Consider the following 17929-nt stretch of genomic DNA (forward strand, 5'->3'; position numbering starts at 1 on the left):
GTTTTATGAGTAGAATGGATCTTGGACCCATAATAAGTGGTTGAGATCCATGATAGTGTATTTGGGTCCAAAGAAATCTAGTCAGAGTTTATATTTAAAAAAATTTAAAGATTAATACCTTAAAAATCTAAAAGAAGATCCGGATCCGCGGATGGATCCGGATAGGCTCAAGAGTGGACCCAACTGTTGGTGGGTCACGGGTCATGAGTGTGGTCAACCCAAACCCGCACACGTATGTGCGTTAAAAATGCAATGAGGAAGGGATAATAACGTGTATTAAAAACAATAAGTTAAAAAAAATGTGTAAGGTTAAAAAGAGAGGAGTATGCAAACCCTAAAAAGGGTTTTCTCTTGAGTTAAATAAGAAAGGGGTTGCGTATTTTCATGCAGCCGCCGGAGAAAATGGGTAACCGGCCCCTTCTCTCTCTCTCTCTCTCTCTCTCTCTCTCTCTCTCTCTCTCTCTCTCTCTCTCTCTCTCTCTCTCTCTCTCCTTTGTTTCCCCCTTCTCCTCCAACTCTTGCTCCTTCACCTCTTTAAATCCCCCACTCTCTCGTTCCTCCTCTCTCACTCGTTACCTTCCTCCTCTCTCTGTCACACAACTTGAGGAAGAACGCACGGCGGTAGGGGAATTCGGCAAGGGGGAAAAAGCTTCCAAAGGTAGGATTTTACTTCAAAAGGAAAAAGGAGGGCAAGGGTCGCGCCCCTGCCCAATAGCCAAAAAAAGAAGGGGTGCAGGGGTTGCGCCCCTGCCCGCCGACCTGATATAGAAAGGGAGGGTAAGGACCGCGTCCCTACCCGCCAGCTGGAAAAAGAAGGGGGGCAGGGGCTGCGCCCCTGCCCTCAGGCCTGACAAAGAGAGGGAGGGCAAGGGTCCCGCCCCTGCCCGCCAACGGGCAGGGGCTACGCCCCTGCTCGCTGGCCAGGAAAGAAAAAGGCAGGGGGCACCGCCCCCGGTCTATTTGCTTGCCGAAAAAAGGGAGCAGGGAGACGGAGAGACGTACTGGTAGGGGGAGGACGTCGATGAGCCGAGGGAGGAAGACGAGAGGGTGAGCAAGAGGGTGCTCGGGTTGTGCCTTGGAAAGACGGGGAAGACGACGAAGAGATGGGAGGGTCGGAGGGACAGAGAGAGTCAAGGAAGGTTTCGTAGGGGGAGAGAACAGCAAGGAGAGAAAGGGTGTCGGGGGTTTCCTTTTTCTGCATAAGAGGGGAACCTCCGCGTGCTTATTTATAAGCACGCTCCAACCCGGATCCAAACTTAATTTTTTTTCTTTTAACAGGTTTTACAAGAACAATGTAAAGACACCCTCAACATTGCATGATGTCAATATCAGGGGTAAAGAGCACAATATGCTGCACTATTAGGGCAATTACAGCAACTGATACCCAAGAAAAAGCCAAAAACACTTTACTGCAAGAAATAGGGTACTCAAAATCACTTCAAAACTCTGCCAATACCAGAAAAATTTGCACCCAAACCACCTACAATAGCTTCCTTACTCAAAAACGACCCAGCCACACACATTCATCACCCTTAAAAACCAACTCAGCCAAAACCAAAAGCTTGTGCACCCAAACCATCTACAATAGCTTCCTTACTCAAAAACAACCCAGCCACACACATTCATCACCCTTAAAAACCACCGATCAGATCAGAACCATCAATAATAAAATATACGCCTATGTTTGACTTTACAACAGAAAGCCACAAAGTACAAGAATACCCCTATAAATAATAAAATATACATAGAGTAACACACACAGATATGATACAATATATTACATTGCTCAAAACCCCACATGTACTGTAGGCCTTGAGATGTCTGACACTCCATATTCAGAGCTAAATCGGCACTCATATCATCTCCAAATAACATATATCAGCATGCATGTTTAAGCAGCAGAACCTGGTTACAAACTGTGCCAGATTTTTTGTCACAGTATGAGCTGTTTCATGAGCAGTCGCTATGCCCCATTTGGTTATTAGATGGTACATAATTATATATTCAACTCATGCTGAATATTTATACATTGTATAGAAACTTTTGTGGGCAAATCAGAGTTCCAATTCACTCATTTTGATGACCTAATTCTATCTCCACCCCTTTGAGTTCTTTCCTCCTTAACAGATGACATGTCCCACCAATGATCACATCTTACCTTTGTCTCAGTTGCCAAAGATGGGATCAAAGATGAAGAAAAACCAAATAGATACTTTCCATTTGATTTAAATAAAGGCTCACTTTGTTTGGTACAACACACAAATAGGAATAACTAATGAATCAAATGAGTGGCTTAAAATAAAAGCTCAATCAGGTAATTATGAACTTTGGATTCACTGAAAACATTGTTGCTCAGTGCATATACCTTAAGGCTAGTAGGAGTAAATTTATAATTTTGGTTTTGTATATTGATGATATTCTTTTTGCAACTAATGATTTGAGTATACTACATGAAACAAAAGATTTTTTTTCTCTCATTTTGACATGAAGGACATGGGTGAAGCCGCATATATCCTTGGAATTGAGATCCTTCGTGATAGAACTAAGGGTGTCCTTGGCCTCTCTCAAAAATCCTATATATCTAGATATGACAATTACATTTTATGAAAATAACATGAGATAAGTCCTTCAAGCTTTTTACATATACATATGTATGAGAAATATACGGTGGTTCTGTACCATGATACCATACAAGTAGTATAGACCCTTATTTGTATGGATCTAGCCACCAAATGGTAGATCTAACCATACAGATGTGTTTAGCATGGTTTATTTACTATGTTAGAAGGTTTTATCATGTCTAACACATCATAAGATTCTATTTTTAAGATTGTGAAAATCAATGGCTCACAATTCATGAAAATAAGGGTGGTTTAGATATGGTATAAAATATCATATGTCAGTCAATTTTAACACATGGAAATAGTAAATAGAACATGTTAAACATGATCCAAAGGTTAGATTTTGCATTTGAAGCTTAGATATATGTAAATCAAGTGTCTTTCACGACAAGTCAAGGTGGTAAAGTACCACCATAGAAGCTCTCTCTCTCTCTCTCTCTCTCTCTCTCTCTCTCTATATATATATATATATATATATATATATATATATATATATTAAAGCTTTTGTTTTTTTTATGCAAAAGAATTACAGAACGCTTTAGTTTAGTCGTGAAGTGAGGCAACTATAGATGGAAAACTCAAGAGTCTTTTATATTAGTTGACATAAAAGGATTTAGCTAATTAGAATCATTGCATGTCCCAAGGATGTCCAAAGAAATGGAACATGAATAACCTAAAAGTGATCATTTAGTACCTGAATTTTGGCGCCCCTGTAGCTAATCACACCTGGAATACAAGTTAATGTGGTAAATTCATAAGAAGCAACCTGCAATGATAAAAAAAAATTAATACAAACAGATATGGCCAGATGGCCATTGAACTAAGTTAGACAGGTGAATCAAAAAAAAAATCGGGCATAAAATCATGCATAAAGGAGGATCTTAGTTTTATGTCTTCTTCACTTTAGAAAATGAATTCAATATCATCTACAATGGCTAGTTATTTATTTGGCTTCTTTAAACATGTAAAAGGATTTTTTAAGAAGAATTTGTTATGTACAATAATCTTTTCATATTACAGATTTACTTATACAATCTTACTTCCATTTGCAATGCAAGCATGTTAGAGAATGACACGTGAGTGTTTTCCTCATTGTTGTCAGTATTGTTGGGGATCAGCTGATTCATATCATAACCGTTATCAAGCTTATTTTTAAAATCATTTTAAAAGGGTTAAAAATAAATTTTTATTATTTAAATATTTTATTCACACGTGTCATCTGCTGGTTAAAATTTGGCCAATTCAGTTCAGAGTCTTTATCGGCTGATTCTCTGAATTGTTTTGAAAATCGATTCAGCCCTTGCACCGGTTCTGACAACATTCGTTTTCCTACATTGGACCATACGTGTAGACTTTGAATTTTCTATTGGAGGCCAACTTTGCTAAAATCTAAGACTATTCATTTGGAGTTTCTTCTGGAAAAAATCTAGTTATGTCAAGAAACAGGAACCAAGATCTGGTGGTGGCATATGGGGCAGATTGAAGTAATATAGCACATACAAAAGCCCATTATGGCAGCTATTTAAAATCTATCCCCTAAATGTAACATATAATGTAAATTCAGAATAGGAAAGTTGCATTGATAAAAACATCCTTTTTACTTTTTTTGTTTTTTTCAATTGATCAACATCATCAAGCATTATACCAACTATAATCCTTAATATCTCCTTTAAAACACTCCCTCTAACTTCATTGGTCTTTTCTTTTAATTCGTTCTAGTTTTGCGATGTCATCCATTTTCACTAGTGTTGAGATAGGCCTCCATATGAGATGCCAAACCATCTCAAATAACACGCCTTAAGGGCATGTTTGGTTGAGTCTCATTAGATTTGGACTCATACATATGAGATAATGAAGCTCATTGGCATTGGCTAAACAAACATCAGAAAATGAAGGGTGAGAAATGGACTCATCTTCCTTTACAAATGAGAGTTATTTTCTCATTTAAATGAGAATCAGAATCATAAGAAGCCTCGTGTGATTCTGATTTTAATGACTCCAAATCAAATTTGGTTTTGGAATCACATGTGGCCCAGCAAATCAAACTTACCCTAAACTTTTAGCTTATAGGAAATACTCTTAGGCCCTTATTGGAAATGCAGTCGGAGGGTGGGCGGAGAGGAAAAGCCGTTATAGGGGAATGAAAACCTTCCCAATGACAACCCTTCCAAACCTCCCCAATGGAAATTTTTTGGTGTTTTTTTAACATTCTGACAGTACTGATGTGTTCAAAATGATTGATTTACTATAAATCAACACTTGGATCATGAATTTTGGATAGAAAAATGGTATTTGAAGCCTCGAAAATTTATGAAAATTGAACGCCATTGATTTTGAAACTTATAAGAGCCTATTCATGCATCGGAATCAAGTGCTCCTAGAACTGATTCCTATACAAACAAGCATAAAGATCACATCTGTCCAGCCAGAATTTTGAGAAAAATACCAAAAATCCAATAAAACGTCCATTGGGGAGGTTTGGGAGGGTTTTCCATTGGGGAGGTTTTCATTTCCCTTAAAATATATGTATATTTTGGTAAATTGTCATAACCCTCAAGAGTATTTTTGTCCTTTACCCTACGTAATTAGGTCAGTCCACTACGGACTGTTTTGTAATCTTTTATTTTATTTTTCCTTTTTCTTTTCATTTAATAACCAAGGGTATTTTGGGCCCTCACCAAAGAGTCGTTGGGACCCTCCCCAACGGTCATATTTATGACCGTTGGGAGGCTCCCAACGACTCTATGGGAGCCCCCCCCCCCTTCGTCTTCCATTGTGTATAAATAGGGGCCATTGGCCCCTCTCTTTTTTATGCTTTTTAGCATTCATTAATACAAGTTATTATTTATTTTTATGTTCTTTGTGCTCTTGTGCTTAAGCACTTTGTAGTTCTATGTGTCTTGCCCCATTAGTGGCTTTATTATTGTATGGTTAAGATCTCTCTATTGCCTCTTGTGATATATTTCTTATGATCTCACATTTCATTACATGGTATCAGAGCCCATTGGGTTCATTTGATCTTAGAAGCCTTGCTCGTGGTGATTGAAGATCTTGTACTCGTGATTAAAGTGTGTTGCTTTCTCTTCTTCTTTACCTACCTATTTTTCGTCATGGAGCATGAATCAAGAGTGGAGCGCTCCTTCAAACTCAATGGATCTAATTACATGTCCATGGAGAATCATCTTAGAGGAAAGAAACTTTGGGGATTCATGATAGGAACTACCCTTGAACCATGTTTAAAGCTCATCAAACTCGAAGAAGGTTTTGAGAAAGCTCTTGTTAGAGATAATTGTGTTAAAGCCATCAATGAACATCAAATAAAGGTAGAGGATTGAAAAAGCAATCATGCTAAAATTTTGGCATGGTTTATGAACAATGTTGAAATAAAGATATGTGCCAACATTGCTAAATTTAGAAGAGCCAATGAAGCTTGGTTCTTTCTTAAGGGTATGTATACCCAAAAAGATCTTGCAAGACAATATTTTTGTCAAGACAAGATTAGATCCACCAAACAAGGGGACATGTGTATCCGTGATTATTTAATACATTGTCCCCTCTTTGGAAAGAATTGAGATTATATGAGCCAAAATGGGTAGTTCCCGAAGATATTGAGATTAGAAGAGAGCAAATCAAGAAGGAACACTTTTTCCAATCTTTGATGGTCTATGACCAGAATTTGAACAAGTGAGGTCCCCTCTTCTTCATAGAACCAAGGTCATGCCTCATGAAAATGCTCTTGCCGAGGTATGTCAAGAGGAAACTCATCTTGGCATGACCAATAAGAGTGATGATGTTTTGGCCATTACTAGGTCGGGTTCCAATGTAAGGGCCTATAGGCCTGCCCACTTTGTAAAACAAAATGACTATAACAGTGTATATAGGAAATGTGCTATTTGTCATTATTCTAATGAACCGGAACATATTAGACCGGTATGCCCAAAGTTTAAAGGCAAAAACACTTTCGTTGGAAAAATCACATCCAAGAAGGGAACTATCATGGAGGAAAAAAAGGGAACTGGCATGGCACTTACCAATGTCAGTTCCACGATCCAGCTACCACCATCGGGAGGTGGTAGTCGGCAAATCCACTACTGATTCCCCTCCAGATGGTCATCTCTCCTTTCCCAAAGCCTTCTCCATTTACCACATTGATTCTCCAGTTACCCTCCTAACTCCACACCCGGTTATCGAAGAGACTGACCCATTTTACTCTTTACTTTCTTCACAAACCTCTTCTCAGCCCTTTTGTATAAACTCCACAAACCTTAGCTTGGAGAGGTCAGATATTACATTCTACTTCCCCTTATACCTCTTTCTTTGCAGCCATTTAAAGGTAAATACCATCTGTTTTTGCATTACTGAAGGTAGATTTTTTTTCTGATTTTCACGCATTTTGTGTTTCTAAGTATTGTGGGTTTGGATTTTCATGCCAAGGCGACTCAAAAGAGGGTTGCTAATAGGGCTTTGGTTCTAGGTTTGGATGAATGTATTCTACAACCCTCAATGTCCCTATTTTTAGGGCTTAAACCAAATTATTTTTTCTGCACCTATTTGTCTGTTGGAATTGCATATCTATTTTTTGATAAAAATCTGGACTAGAGGGTTGCTAATAAGCAACACAATCAGCGTCCCTATTTTTAGGGTTGGAACCAATGTTGTGAAAAGTGCTGAGGCGCAGCGAGGCGTAAGACCTGCTCATGAAGCGAGGTGTAAGACCTGCTTGTGAAGCGAGGCGTAAGCCTCGTAAAGCATAAGCTTCACAAAAAATATTAAAAAATCAACTAAATAAAAAAACAAAAATAAATATGCATATGCTATGTTTTTTTTATAATATTTTAAATGCTACTCTTTCATAATCCATTTGACTAATAAAAAAATTTATTGATTTTTCAGGTTAGATTTTACAATAAGCTTGTCCACTTGCTGAATATCATGGTGTTTCACTCTGACTTAAAGACGTCGCAAAAGGATGTGTCATACAATCATTATTGCTCAAATTTAAAGAGACAATCAAACCTCACATGCAACAATTAGCATTGATAAACATGCCCAGCAAACCGAACAGCACACATTCGAGCTCGGGCTCATATCGTTAAACAGTAGACTGAGCTTGTGTCTCGGCTCATGCTCATGTTTAACCAAGCTGAGCTCAAGCCCGACTCATCATTGAAAGAATACGGAAAAAAGAAGAAATAGAGAAGAAAAGGAAGAAAAAAAATAATATAGAGAAAACATAGAAGAAGAACCAAGAAGAGGGTTAAGAAAAAAAAAGAAGAAAGAAGAAAAACGAAAAGAAAAAGATGAAAGGAGAAAAAGAAAAGAAGAAGGAAAAAAACAAAAGAAAGAGATGGTAAGAAAGGGGGAAAAGAAAAAGAAGAGAAAATGGGAAACAGAAGATGAAGAAGAAATGGGAAACAAAAAGAAGAAGAAAAAACGAAAGGAGACGGGAAGAAAGGGGAAAAGAAAAAAGAGGAAGCAAGAAAAAGGAGAAAAAGAAAATAAAAAGAAAATAGTGAGAGAGAGAGAGAGTACCTTTTGTTGCTGGAAGCTCCCATCGGAACAATGGGTTGGGCACCGGAGCAGTGGAAGGGAGGCGGAGGAGGAGAGAAGGGGAGACAACCTAAACCCTTCTCCCTTTCGTTTTTTATAAACATTTTTTTTGTTTTTTAATAGCATTAAAGTGGTCAAATGAGGCCTTTGACCCCATTTGACCAGCTTATATAAGAAGGTGTGTGCCTCATGTGTGAGGCACACTTCGAGGCAAAAGTGTGCCTTAAGGTGCATGAGGCGCACACCTTGCACCCTAATGCTCTTTTTAGGTGCGCACTGAGGCTTAGTAGGCTATGCCTCGCTTCGAGGTGCGTTCTTTGCACCTCGCTTCGAGGCGCGCTTTTTTGTGCCTTTGCGCCTCGAAGCACGCTTTTAACAACACGGGTCGGAACTGCATATCTGTTTTTTGATAAAATTTGGACTAGAGGGTTGCTAATAAGCAACGCCATCAATGTCCTTATTTTTAGGGCTTGAATCAGTTTAGTTTGTTGCACCAGTTATCTGTTGGACTGCATATTAACTGTTTTATAAAATGCCCAATAACATTTCTCTCATGACTGCATGTTTTTTATTATAATCAGACACACTAGGCTTAAATCTGGTATATTTATTGATTGATATTCAACCTTCTATGATGGTGCTGATATCTAAATATGTGAAAAGTGGTTGTTTTAGTCTTATGTAAAAAACATGTTTTTCTTCTCATTTTGTTTTCTAAATTCTAAGATTTTTCCTATGCTGAGCCTTCACTAAGGCTGACAGAGATTGCACTATTTGGATGCTATATTCAGATGCTGTTCTGCACTGATGTAAATGAGTTGAGCACTCTCTCTTCTACCCACAATGTAAATGCTCCGCACTGATGTAAATGAGTTGAGCACTCTCTCTTCTACCCACAATGTAAATGTTCTGTAATGATGTAAATGTTTTGCACTTACATAATATGATCTTATCTTTATATAATTTGTATTCATGCATGTGATTGTGTATGATCATAATATTGCTTTTACATTGAAAAGGTTGAATGCTTGATTAAGATCATAATATTGCTTTAAAGTGCTCTTCTACGTGGACATCATTCTGTTTTGGTATTGCCATGTGGCAAAGCAGAGGCATGTGTGGTTCTTTACATAATTTGTATTCATGTATACAGCGATCACATCTATGATGTTGTTCATGTTGGTACGTTAACGACCAGGTTATGCCGGCAATTGGTGTGTTAATGTTCAGGTCAAGTATTTTGGAGGAAACTGGAGATAACATGAACCTTGGATGCAATGAATATATGAAAATGTCAGATTTTCTCTCTTGAGCCATGGGTTATCTTGTGGATGATACTGCAATCTTCAGTGCATCTTTTCATGTCATCCAAGAAGTGAATAGGTTCTCGATGAACATGGGACAGGTTGGTGGTCGGGGTAATGCATGAAAAACTGATGGGCACCTGGAGAAGTTCACATGAAGAATAGAAAATTTTACCAGATTGAGCATGGGCTCTTCTCAGTTGCAGAAGATTGTGGAAAGAAAGTGACCAAATTTATGTTCGATAACTTCTGGATTGGATTAAGTGGTTATTTTAGTTTTAAATTTTTAATGTATCAGAAGTTTCAATAATTCTGTTCTCTATGCTGCATTCCATCTGTCAATGTTGGTCTTTGTAAACTATTAAATTAATGAAATTTTTATTGGACAGAAATAAAGAAGAGAGGTGGATTTTAAAGTGGATTCAAATTTTCTGCCTTTATGTGTGGCTGCTACTTTTGATGTGTTTTTTCACTGAAATAACTGTATTGTTTTTAATAAGCAACATGTGAAGCACCTTTCTGTTTCTTTCATTGGATACTGGTTTTCAACATTTGGGTTTTCCTCTTTATATGAGAGACCAGTTTGTAAAAGGTTACATACATGAGAACTACATACACATCCAACCAGTTATAGGACACTGTGTAAGCAACTGCATGAGTGCCAATCACTCATCAAAGACCAATTGTGAATGTTCCCTCCTCAATACCACTTCCCACCCACCCTGTTCATACCACATACAGTTCATTGTCATGTACTTACCCTTAGCTGCTCGATATAGAACTGGGAAAGTGTCCTATAATGTGATTGAGGAAAACTTTCACAATGAGCATAACAATTTCAATAACTTTCCTATGTGATGTTTTTTTGAATGTTACATGAACACTTTCATTATGCTGCTCATTCCTTATGTAAAACATATGGTTCACTGTGTTGACACAAATCATGTAAATTTCTACTTCACTAAACCCACAAGTGCTCTGCACACTTGGGTAGGTAGATTGCCTTAAGGCGTTCAAGCTGAAGGACGCCAAGAGTATGATAACCAGTATGTGCATTCCATCTCGCAAAGCCAAAGGGAAACTATCCTAGTAGGGGGAATATTCATGGAGTTTTTACACTTCAGGTACCCAGACAGGACCTTGGTCAATGTGGTACCTCAGCCCATAATGACATGTCAAACCAAGCCTTTTCTAGCCCTAGCCCAAGTCAAACAAGGGCAATTGAATTTGCAACATTTCTAATGCCTGTTTGGAAACAGGTAACTAGAGAAGGAACTATGAAATCCATGTCATCCAAACTGTTTTAAGAACGGATTTGCAAAGTGATGGCCGAATTTATGATGGTGCTCCAAACAGGCTGGTGAGAAGTACCAAATCCACAGATTTTGTGGATTTCATAGTTCCTTCCCCAGCTACCATGGACTGGTAGTTTTCAACCATAGCCTTAACATCCTCTAATATATTCATTTCCAAGGGCATCCTGCTTCGTGACTCAATACATTCATTTACGCTCCATAACATACATTATCTCTTCCTACCATTTTTTAGTTGTCCATCACTCAGCAACATATACAACCTCTCCCCAAGTTCCGACCATCAACACTTGTTCCTCCTTAGTATAATAGCATACCATAGTATTCATCTAGAATAGATGACGTCATTTCATCTATAAATAATGCAAAATTGAACAGGACTAAAGTTGATTCTTAGTGTAGTCTAACATTAATCAAGAACTTACTTGCCTCTCCACATGTGGCCTTTATTATTCCATCATGCATGTCTTGGACAATGTTAATATATCCATATGGGATACCTTTCTCTCTTAGTACTAAATAAATTGTCTTAACACTCTTATAAGCTTCTGCTAAATTAATAAAAATCATATGTGAATCTTTTCTTCATCAGAACTTTTGATGGTTTGCCTTGACAAGAAAATGGCTCCTATGGTTGACCTTCCAAGCATGAAAACAAAGTAGTTTTTAAAATGCTCTATATAAAACTTCATAGTATGACTCGTATGTTTAATACTCGAAGAGAGAATTTTGAATGTTGCTAATATAATGTTATCAGTTATTTTTAATACACCTTACATAGTCTACATCTCTACTTTTTCTTTTTCTAGCATTAACTTATATATTGTCATCTACACAATTTTTTGCATTTAATTTAGTAATAATATTATCATATGCACCATATTTCACAGTTACCAGAATCCCTTAGACTAAGCAGGACACCTGATTACTTGGGATCCTGATTCTTAATCATGGAGATCCCGACTCCAAGTCATGACACTATTTGGATGTTGAAATTTCTGTAAAATTATAGTGATATAAGTATGACACTATTTGGATGTAAGATTTCCTTTGCAAATTTTGAGATAATATGAATATATTTTGCTATTGCTTCATATGTTTGTCTTTTAGATGAAAAAATCAATGATTTTAAAAGATTTGTAATATATGTGATATAATATGCATAAATTACTGCAAAAACTCTTTAGTAGTCAAATGTATAGTGTCTAAAGTAAGCTTATTAAGAGGCTACTTTTTAAATATTTTTTTAATGTACGTTTTTGTTTTATTCTCTAAACTAAGTGATATAGAGATTTTCTAATAAAATAATAGTCTCTAACAGTGATCTTCCTTTCTTCAAAGTTTTCTTATTTTCTCCACCAATTTGTTAGTATTTCATATATCACATCCTAAGTGATTCCTCATACCGCTTCCTACTCGCTTCCCGCTCATCGAATCCCTGAGAATTTGAAATGACCGCTTCCCAATTCTGTTTCTTGTACTGCCCATTTTCAATTCCCATCCTACTCCTAGCAACTATGTAATATTTAGCTTTATTGTTTTTACCTTTTGTTTTGGCTACTTTATATTTGTCTAGATTTATCATGCATTTTTGTCCAGATAAGTGAGACGGCAATAGAAAAGAGAAAAGGATAACATCAAACAAGATAGATTTGCCTGATATTGAAACTATAGCTTGAACAAACTTCTACCTGTAACATTGACACCATTATCAATGTTTATTTGTGGTAATTGATTATTTCAATTTCCTTTAACATGAAAAAACTTTTCCAATTGTCTATCATCCCTCTTGAAGTGTGCATGTTAAGAAAGAAAAGGGTAATGTTCAACTTCAACAAAGAGAAAACAAGAAGAGAAGAGATATTCTTTTTATATGAAACAGCAGTTTTCAAGGTTAATTCCTCTTAACTGTATGCCCTAGACAGTGGGTATGCAGAATGCATCACTATGTCCACATTTGACAACATTTATCTATTAGTTTCAGCAATAAAAGGAACAGCGGAAGTCCTAACCAACTAACCAAGTGGACATTCCACGTAGCTTTTCCATATGAAAAAAAAAAGTGTAATGTTTATTCCAAATTACCAGCACCCTCATAGACAAAAGCAGGGAAAAAGAATTCCTAGATTTTATTTAAAGTGCAACAAGGAAAATTTCTATAAGATGAATAATCGCCAGAAAGCTAATACTTAAATTATTGCATTGATGTCTATGGACAATGTTATGGTGCCCCAGGTTGTAACAAATATGGCTAAGCCAAAAGCAGCAAATGATTTGTTATTTGAATACAAACATCAAGGGCAAAAAAGGAGTTGTTCTTCCCACTCAAGTATCAAGTTGAATCTAAGCCACCCTACCACCAAACAAAGGTTAATCATCCATCTCCAAATGCTACACCATTTTTTGCCCTTGTTCCTCATTGTGGAGTTAATGCAGATTATAGTCTTATTATAGATCCCTCCCACCCCACAAACATCAAACAGATAATAGAATAGGCCAGAAACATCAAACAGTTTCACAAGGCTTCGTTGGCAGGGAGATTTAATGTGACGGAAAAATGCAAATGTGGATGGAATGGATCACATAGGAAAAGAGAGCAATATCTTCTTTTCTCCGAAGGGGGGAAGCAAGAACAGTGATTTCCTACTTTGGGATATGCTCCAAGAAAATTTTACAGCAGATGTTGCTCGGAAAATAGTCATAAGCATTTTGGAATCTGATTTGGCATAGAAGAAATTATAAACATACACTGGCTTTCTTCAAGCAGTTTTGGGATAACTGCATGGATAAGATTCTTCTTGTTTCCAAGGTTCCAAAAAATGAAAGTTAACAAATATGCAGCAAGGTTGTCAGACAAGGAAGCAGAAACAGAAAACGATATAGGAAGCAAGAGGCATGCATTTTAAAATGTATAGGAAGCGAGAAGGGAGGAATTAAAAAAAAAGCAATATAAGAATTGAATGTGAATCAAAATGGAACACAAATAAAAACTAAAATAAAAGTGACTATTCTTAAATTTCATGATTATTTAGCGTAAGAATTGAATTTTTAACAAAATTTAAAAATGATGACTGCCAATAAAGAGAAAACACATGGAAGTGAGTGAGAAGCATGAGAGGAAACACAAAAAATATGAAAAGTAGAGTGAGAGAACATATAAGAAGAATAGATGAAGCATGTGGAAAACATAGGAAAAGCGTGAGAGAATCGAGATTCTCATCAAGTTTCGAAAGCGAGGAGTATCGCGCTTCCGAAGCGAGTTTCCGAGAAGCAGGCTTCCCACCTAATCTAAGAAGCTTCTGGTAACTCTGATATGCAGTAATGATAATTCTCAAACAGATGGATGCTGTAATAACCAATTTTTTTCGTGTATTTTCCTTTATAAAATAATGCGAAATGTGCAAATGGGCCTAGGATCCGTATTTTGGATCCAGGACCCATAAGGGGGCATATATATATAATTAATATCGTGTATATATATATAAAGAAAGAAATAATAAATATAAAAACTTAGTGCAGGGATCCACAGTTGGATCCATTTGGATCCAACTTGTGGATCCACATTGTTGGTAAGACACGAATCCACACTGCAATGGGGTGTCGCAGATCCAGACTGTGTCTAGATCTTGGGTCTCGGACTCGGGCCACACACCCCGTAACAGGTAAGTAACGAAAAAAAAAACCTATAAGGCAACCCGATACGGGTTGCCCGATAAAAACGATAGGGGTAGGGTTCAGAGTGAACCCTAACCCCCCCCCCCCCCCCCCCGCAGAGCAAAAATCGCAAAGGGGGAGGGGCGTTGGAGCGCAGCCGCCGAATGATGGAAGGGGAGCTCCTTCCTTTTCGGGAGACCCCCCTTCTACAAAAGGGGCCTCCCTATTCCTCCTCTCTATCTCCCTCTCCCTCTCCCTCTCAGCCTGAGGTCGGCAGTGGCGACACCAGCTCTCTCTCGTCTCACTCCGTCTCTGTCTTCTTCCCTCTCGATTTCACGCGTAACAGCGGGACCTCCGGTGTCAGCGACCAACCACCCGCGGCAGACACCTTCTTTTCCTCTTCCTCTCGAAATCCCTTCCACGGCGTCGGAGCAGTCGAGACCGGTAGAATCGCTCTCCTTCTCACGATAGCCGCAACCCTCAAACGCCGATTTTGAGGTACTGGTTCTTTTTCTGGTTTGAATAAGAACAAAGGCATGGATTTGCATTCCATGCAATGATTTGGTAAAAAGAAAAAAATTTGGGGTAGGGGTCTGCGATCTCTGAGGTAGGGTTGGTATGATTTGTCTTAGTTGGGAGTTTCGGATTTTAGGGTAGGATATGGATACATTAATTTTTCTTGCTCTATGAGGTCCAAATTCGCGGTTTAAACCTCTTTCCAGCTTAAAGATATTCAGATTTTTTTTATTCAACATATTTCAATACATTCTTTTTTTGAAATTCTGTTCAGACCATACAGTTCAATGGAAGCCTAAGATTTTATTTTGCTAAATGTTGGTGATTATACTTGTATCTAACCAGATTGGTTACTTGTGTGCATGTATTAGCCGCCTACTCTTTTTGTATTCAGACTATTTGATGAAAGGGTATTTGTTTCTTGCTTAGGGTTGATAACATAGTTCAGATGCAATCCAACAACTTAGAGTTCAATCAAGAAATTGATAGAACAGTCAAACTTACATGATTATGTTTTTGTTTAGGGGGCTCATGGTATTATCATTTTATTCTCATACGAAAAGAGATATGTTTCCATACCTTTTGTTGTATATCATATCTGATCCCAGGGCGGTTGATATGGGGCATGATTGTAGAGGTTGACAAAGACATGGAACCCAGTAACAAAAGAAGAATTCAAGCCAACTAGGTTTCTGAGTTACATGAGCATAAAGTATTGCTTAAATTAGTTGTCGTAAGTTAGTCTGGCAGTGCTAATAAAAATGTATTTTTCCTATTTGCCGTTGTTGGCAAGATCCTATCTGATTTCTTGAAATTCGATTCCTTGAAAACAAACTAACACATTGTGTCTCATGTACACCATGTGGATTAGACATCCACTTTTTGTATTCAGAACCCAATTTACCAACCTTCTACATGTTAAGTTGCACTTTTAATGTAAGTTTGCAAAAAGAAAAAGGGAGGCAGTTCCATTGGTGCCTTCCTGATCTCCCTCCTCTAGGTATCTTCGTGTATGCCGGAACGGATTTTCGGGCCCTCTTTGAAGAAAGGGCTGACTGCCAGGCCTTGGCAGTCTCCTGCGCGGGCTCTGGTAGAGTTTGTGCAGTGACTGTCAGGCCTAGCAGTTACCTGACAGCCCATGTTGGACCCCCAAGCAGGGTTTGTACAAGTTGAAATATCCAGGTTTTTTTTATATATGCTTACAGGATCGGTTCAGATTTCCTTAACTTGTAACTAGTTGCTTTCCAGGTACAATTGTTGGGCTCGATTGAGCCCAAATAAAAGGTTTCAACGAGCATGTTGAATTCTGGAATTCTCTCTATTGATAATGGAGTCAATTTTATCCATGTGAAAGAATGAGTTATTCATGTGCATACTCTTAGATGATCATGCTTCAGTGAAAGTGTCGATTTCACGATTGTTCATACACGCACACTGAAATTTATGAGTTTTGCATGATCGTTCACATGTTATAATTGGAATGATGCATTTGACAGGAATTGTGCAATTAATGAAAGTATGCATTGGATGTTGGTGTGGGAACTCGTGCTCATGCATTTAAATATTATTAATTTTGTCATAGATGAATGTGCATTGAGAAGCATGAAAAAGAATGCATAATGGCTTGTTACCCATGATTTTGCATATGAATGCATTAATGGTTAATTGGTTCATCGAGGGGGCTGAGTGAGCCTCGAGAACAAGTTGTTCTCTGTTTTAGTTGTTTTAATGCATTGCCAAAAAAAAAAAATCAAATGTGATATTATGATTTTTTTTCCTACATTGTACTCTGTTGCCACGGATTGTGGTCCCGTGAAAAGTTTGGCATGTTGATTTGCAAGCTTATGATATTAATTTTTACATGCTGATTTGCAAATGTAAAAGAGATATATTAATAACAAGATAAAAGGGAGTAAAGAACAGTGTAATTCATGTTCTCCTTGATGTCCCTTCTTTATTATGGGAATCTTGGAGGTTGCGGTTTGGGGAAACCGTGAAGATACAAAAACTATGTGTGCATTATTGTTGCCCCTGAACCCGATATTGAGGTTCTTCTCCTGGCCACGGTTTTAGGGAGAGTCTGTCACTGTACTTGGGGGTGGTGTGTTTGACACAGCTATTGTTGTTTTGGTATACCAAGAAAGTGGTGTCAGTGGATGTTGTTTTCCATGGTGTCCCTGACATTGGATGTTGTTTTCCAATGTTCCGATGGATGGTGTTGTTTTCTGATATCGGTCGAGGGCTAAGTTCGGGACCCAGTAATAAAATACAAATTTTGTGTTAAGCTACCCTGGGAACCTAACTTAACATCGAGGATTTTACCCGTTTGGTGTATCCGCGGGCAACAGTAACTAAAAAGAGAAACTTAAATTGTATGCATTTAATAGAACATGCATATGGAAAGAGAAACTTTAACGAAAGATAATAAAAGGTTTATGCATTGCATATAAATCATGCATATTCCTGTTATGCATTAGATCACGCATATTTGATTATTCATTTAGTTGCTATATAATGATGATTGTATGTTGATGTTCCCTAATGTATATAAATGCTCTTATTGCTTAAATTACATTCCATGTTGCTTAGTTACTATTCACTCATGATTAATAGATGTTCTCTATTGTATGAATGGTTATTTGAATTATGAATGTGATATTTATGTTCCTCAAAATTATTGTGTGGATCTTATTCATGTTCTTTTTTCTTATTTGATTCATTAGAAGAACCTGTACGTAGAATTCTTCGAATTTTTATCCTCTACTTTTATGGTTTTTCGCAGCCTCAGGTGATCAGTGAAGTCGACTCACTTCTGAGGAGATACGAGGGTCACATTTGCTTCAGACCGCTTTACTTACAGACAAAGTGGCTCTACTTTTTGTTTCTTTCAGTCTCTTTTGCTTTTGTCTAGTTGTTTACTTCACTCTGGGTTTGAATATGAGACTATTGTTGAGACTGTCATTAATTCATC

The 17929-nt window shown here is 37.6% G+C and overlaps 1 protein-coding gene across 1 annotated transcript in view; it reads right to left on the minus strand.

Moving 5' to 3' along the window:
* LOC149841034 (GTP-binding protein-like protein) overlaps positions 1-17929 on the minus strand; it is a 66648-nt gene that overhangs the window by 26847 nt on the left and 21872 nt on the right. Inside the window, exon 4 of the mRNA XM_090003545.1 lies at positions 3316-3387. Within this exon, the coding sequence (XP_089859671.1) occupies positions 3316-3387 (72 nt within the window). The remainder of the gene's footprint in view (positions 1-3315; positions 3388-17929) is intronic.

This window comes from Nuphar pumila, chromosome 4, assembly GCF_984573655.1.
Source record: "Nuphar pumila chromosome 4, dmNupPumi1.hap1.1, whole genome shotgun sequence".
Taxonomy (NCBI): domain Eukaryota; kingdom Viridiplantae; phylum Streptophyta; class Magnoliopsida; order Nymphaeales; family Nymphaeaceae; genus Nuphar; species Nuphar pumila.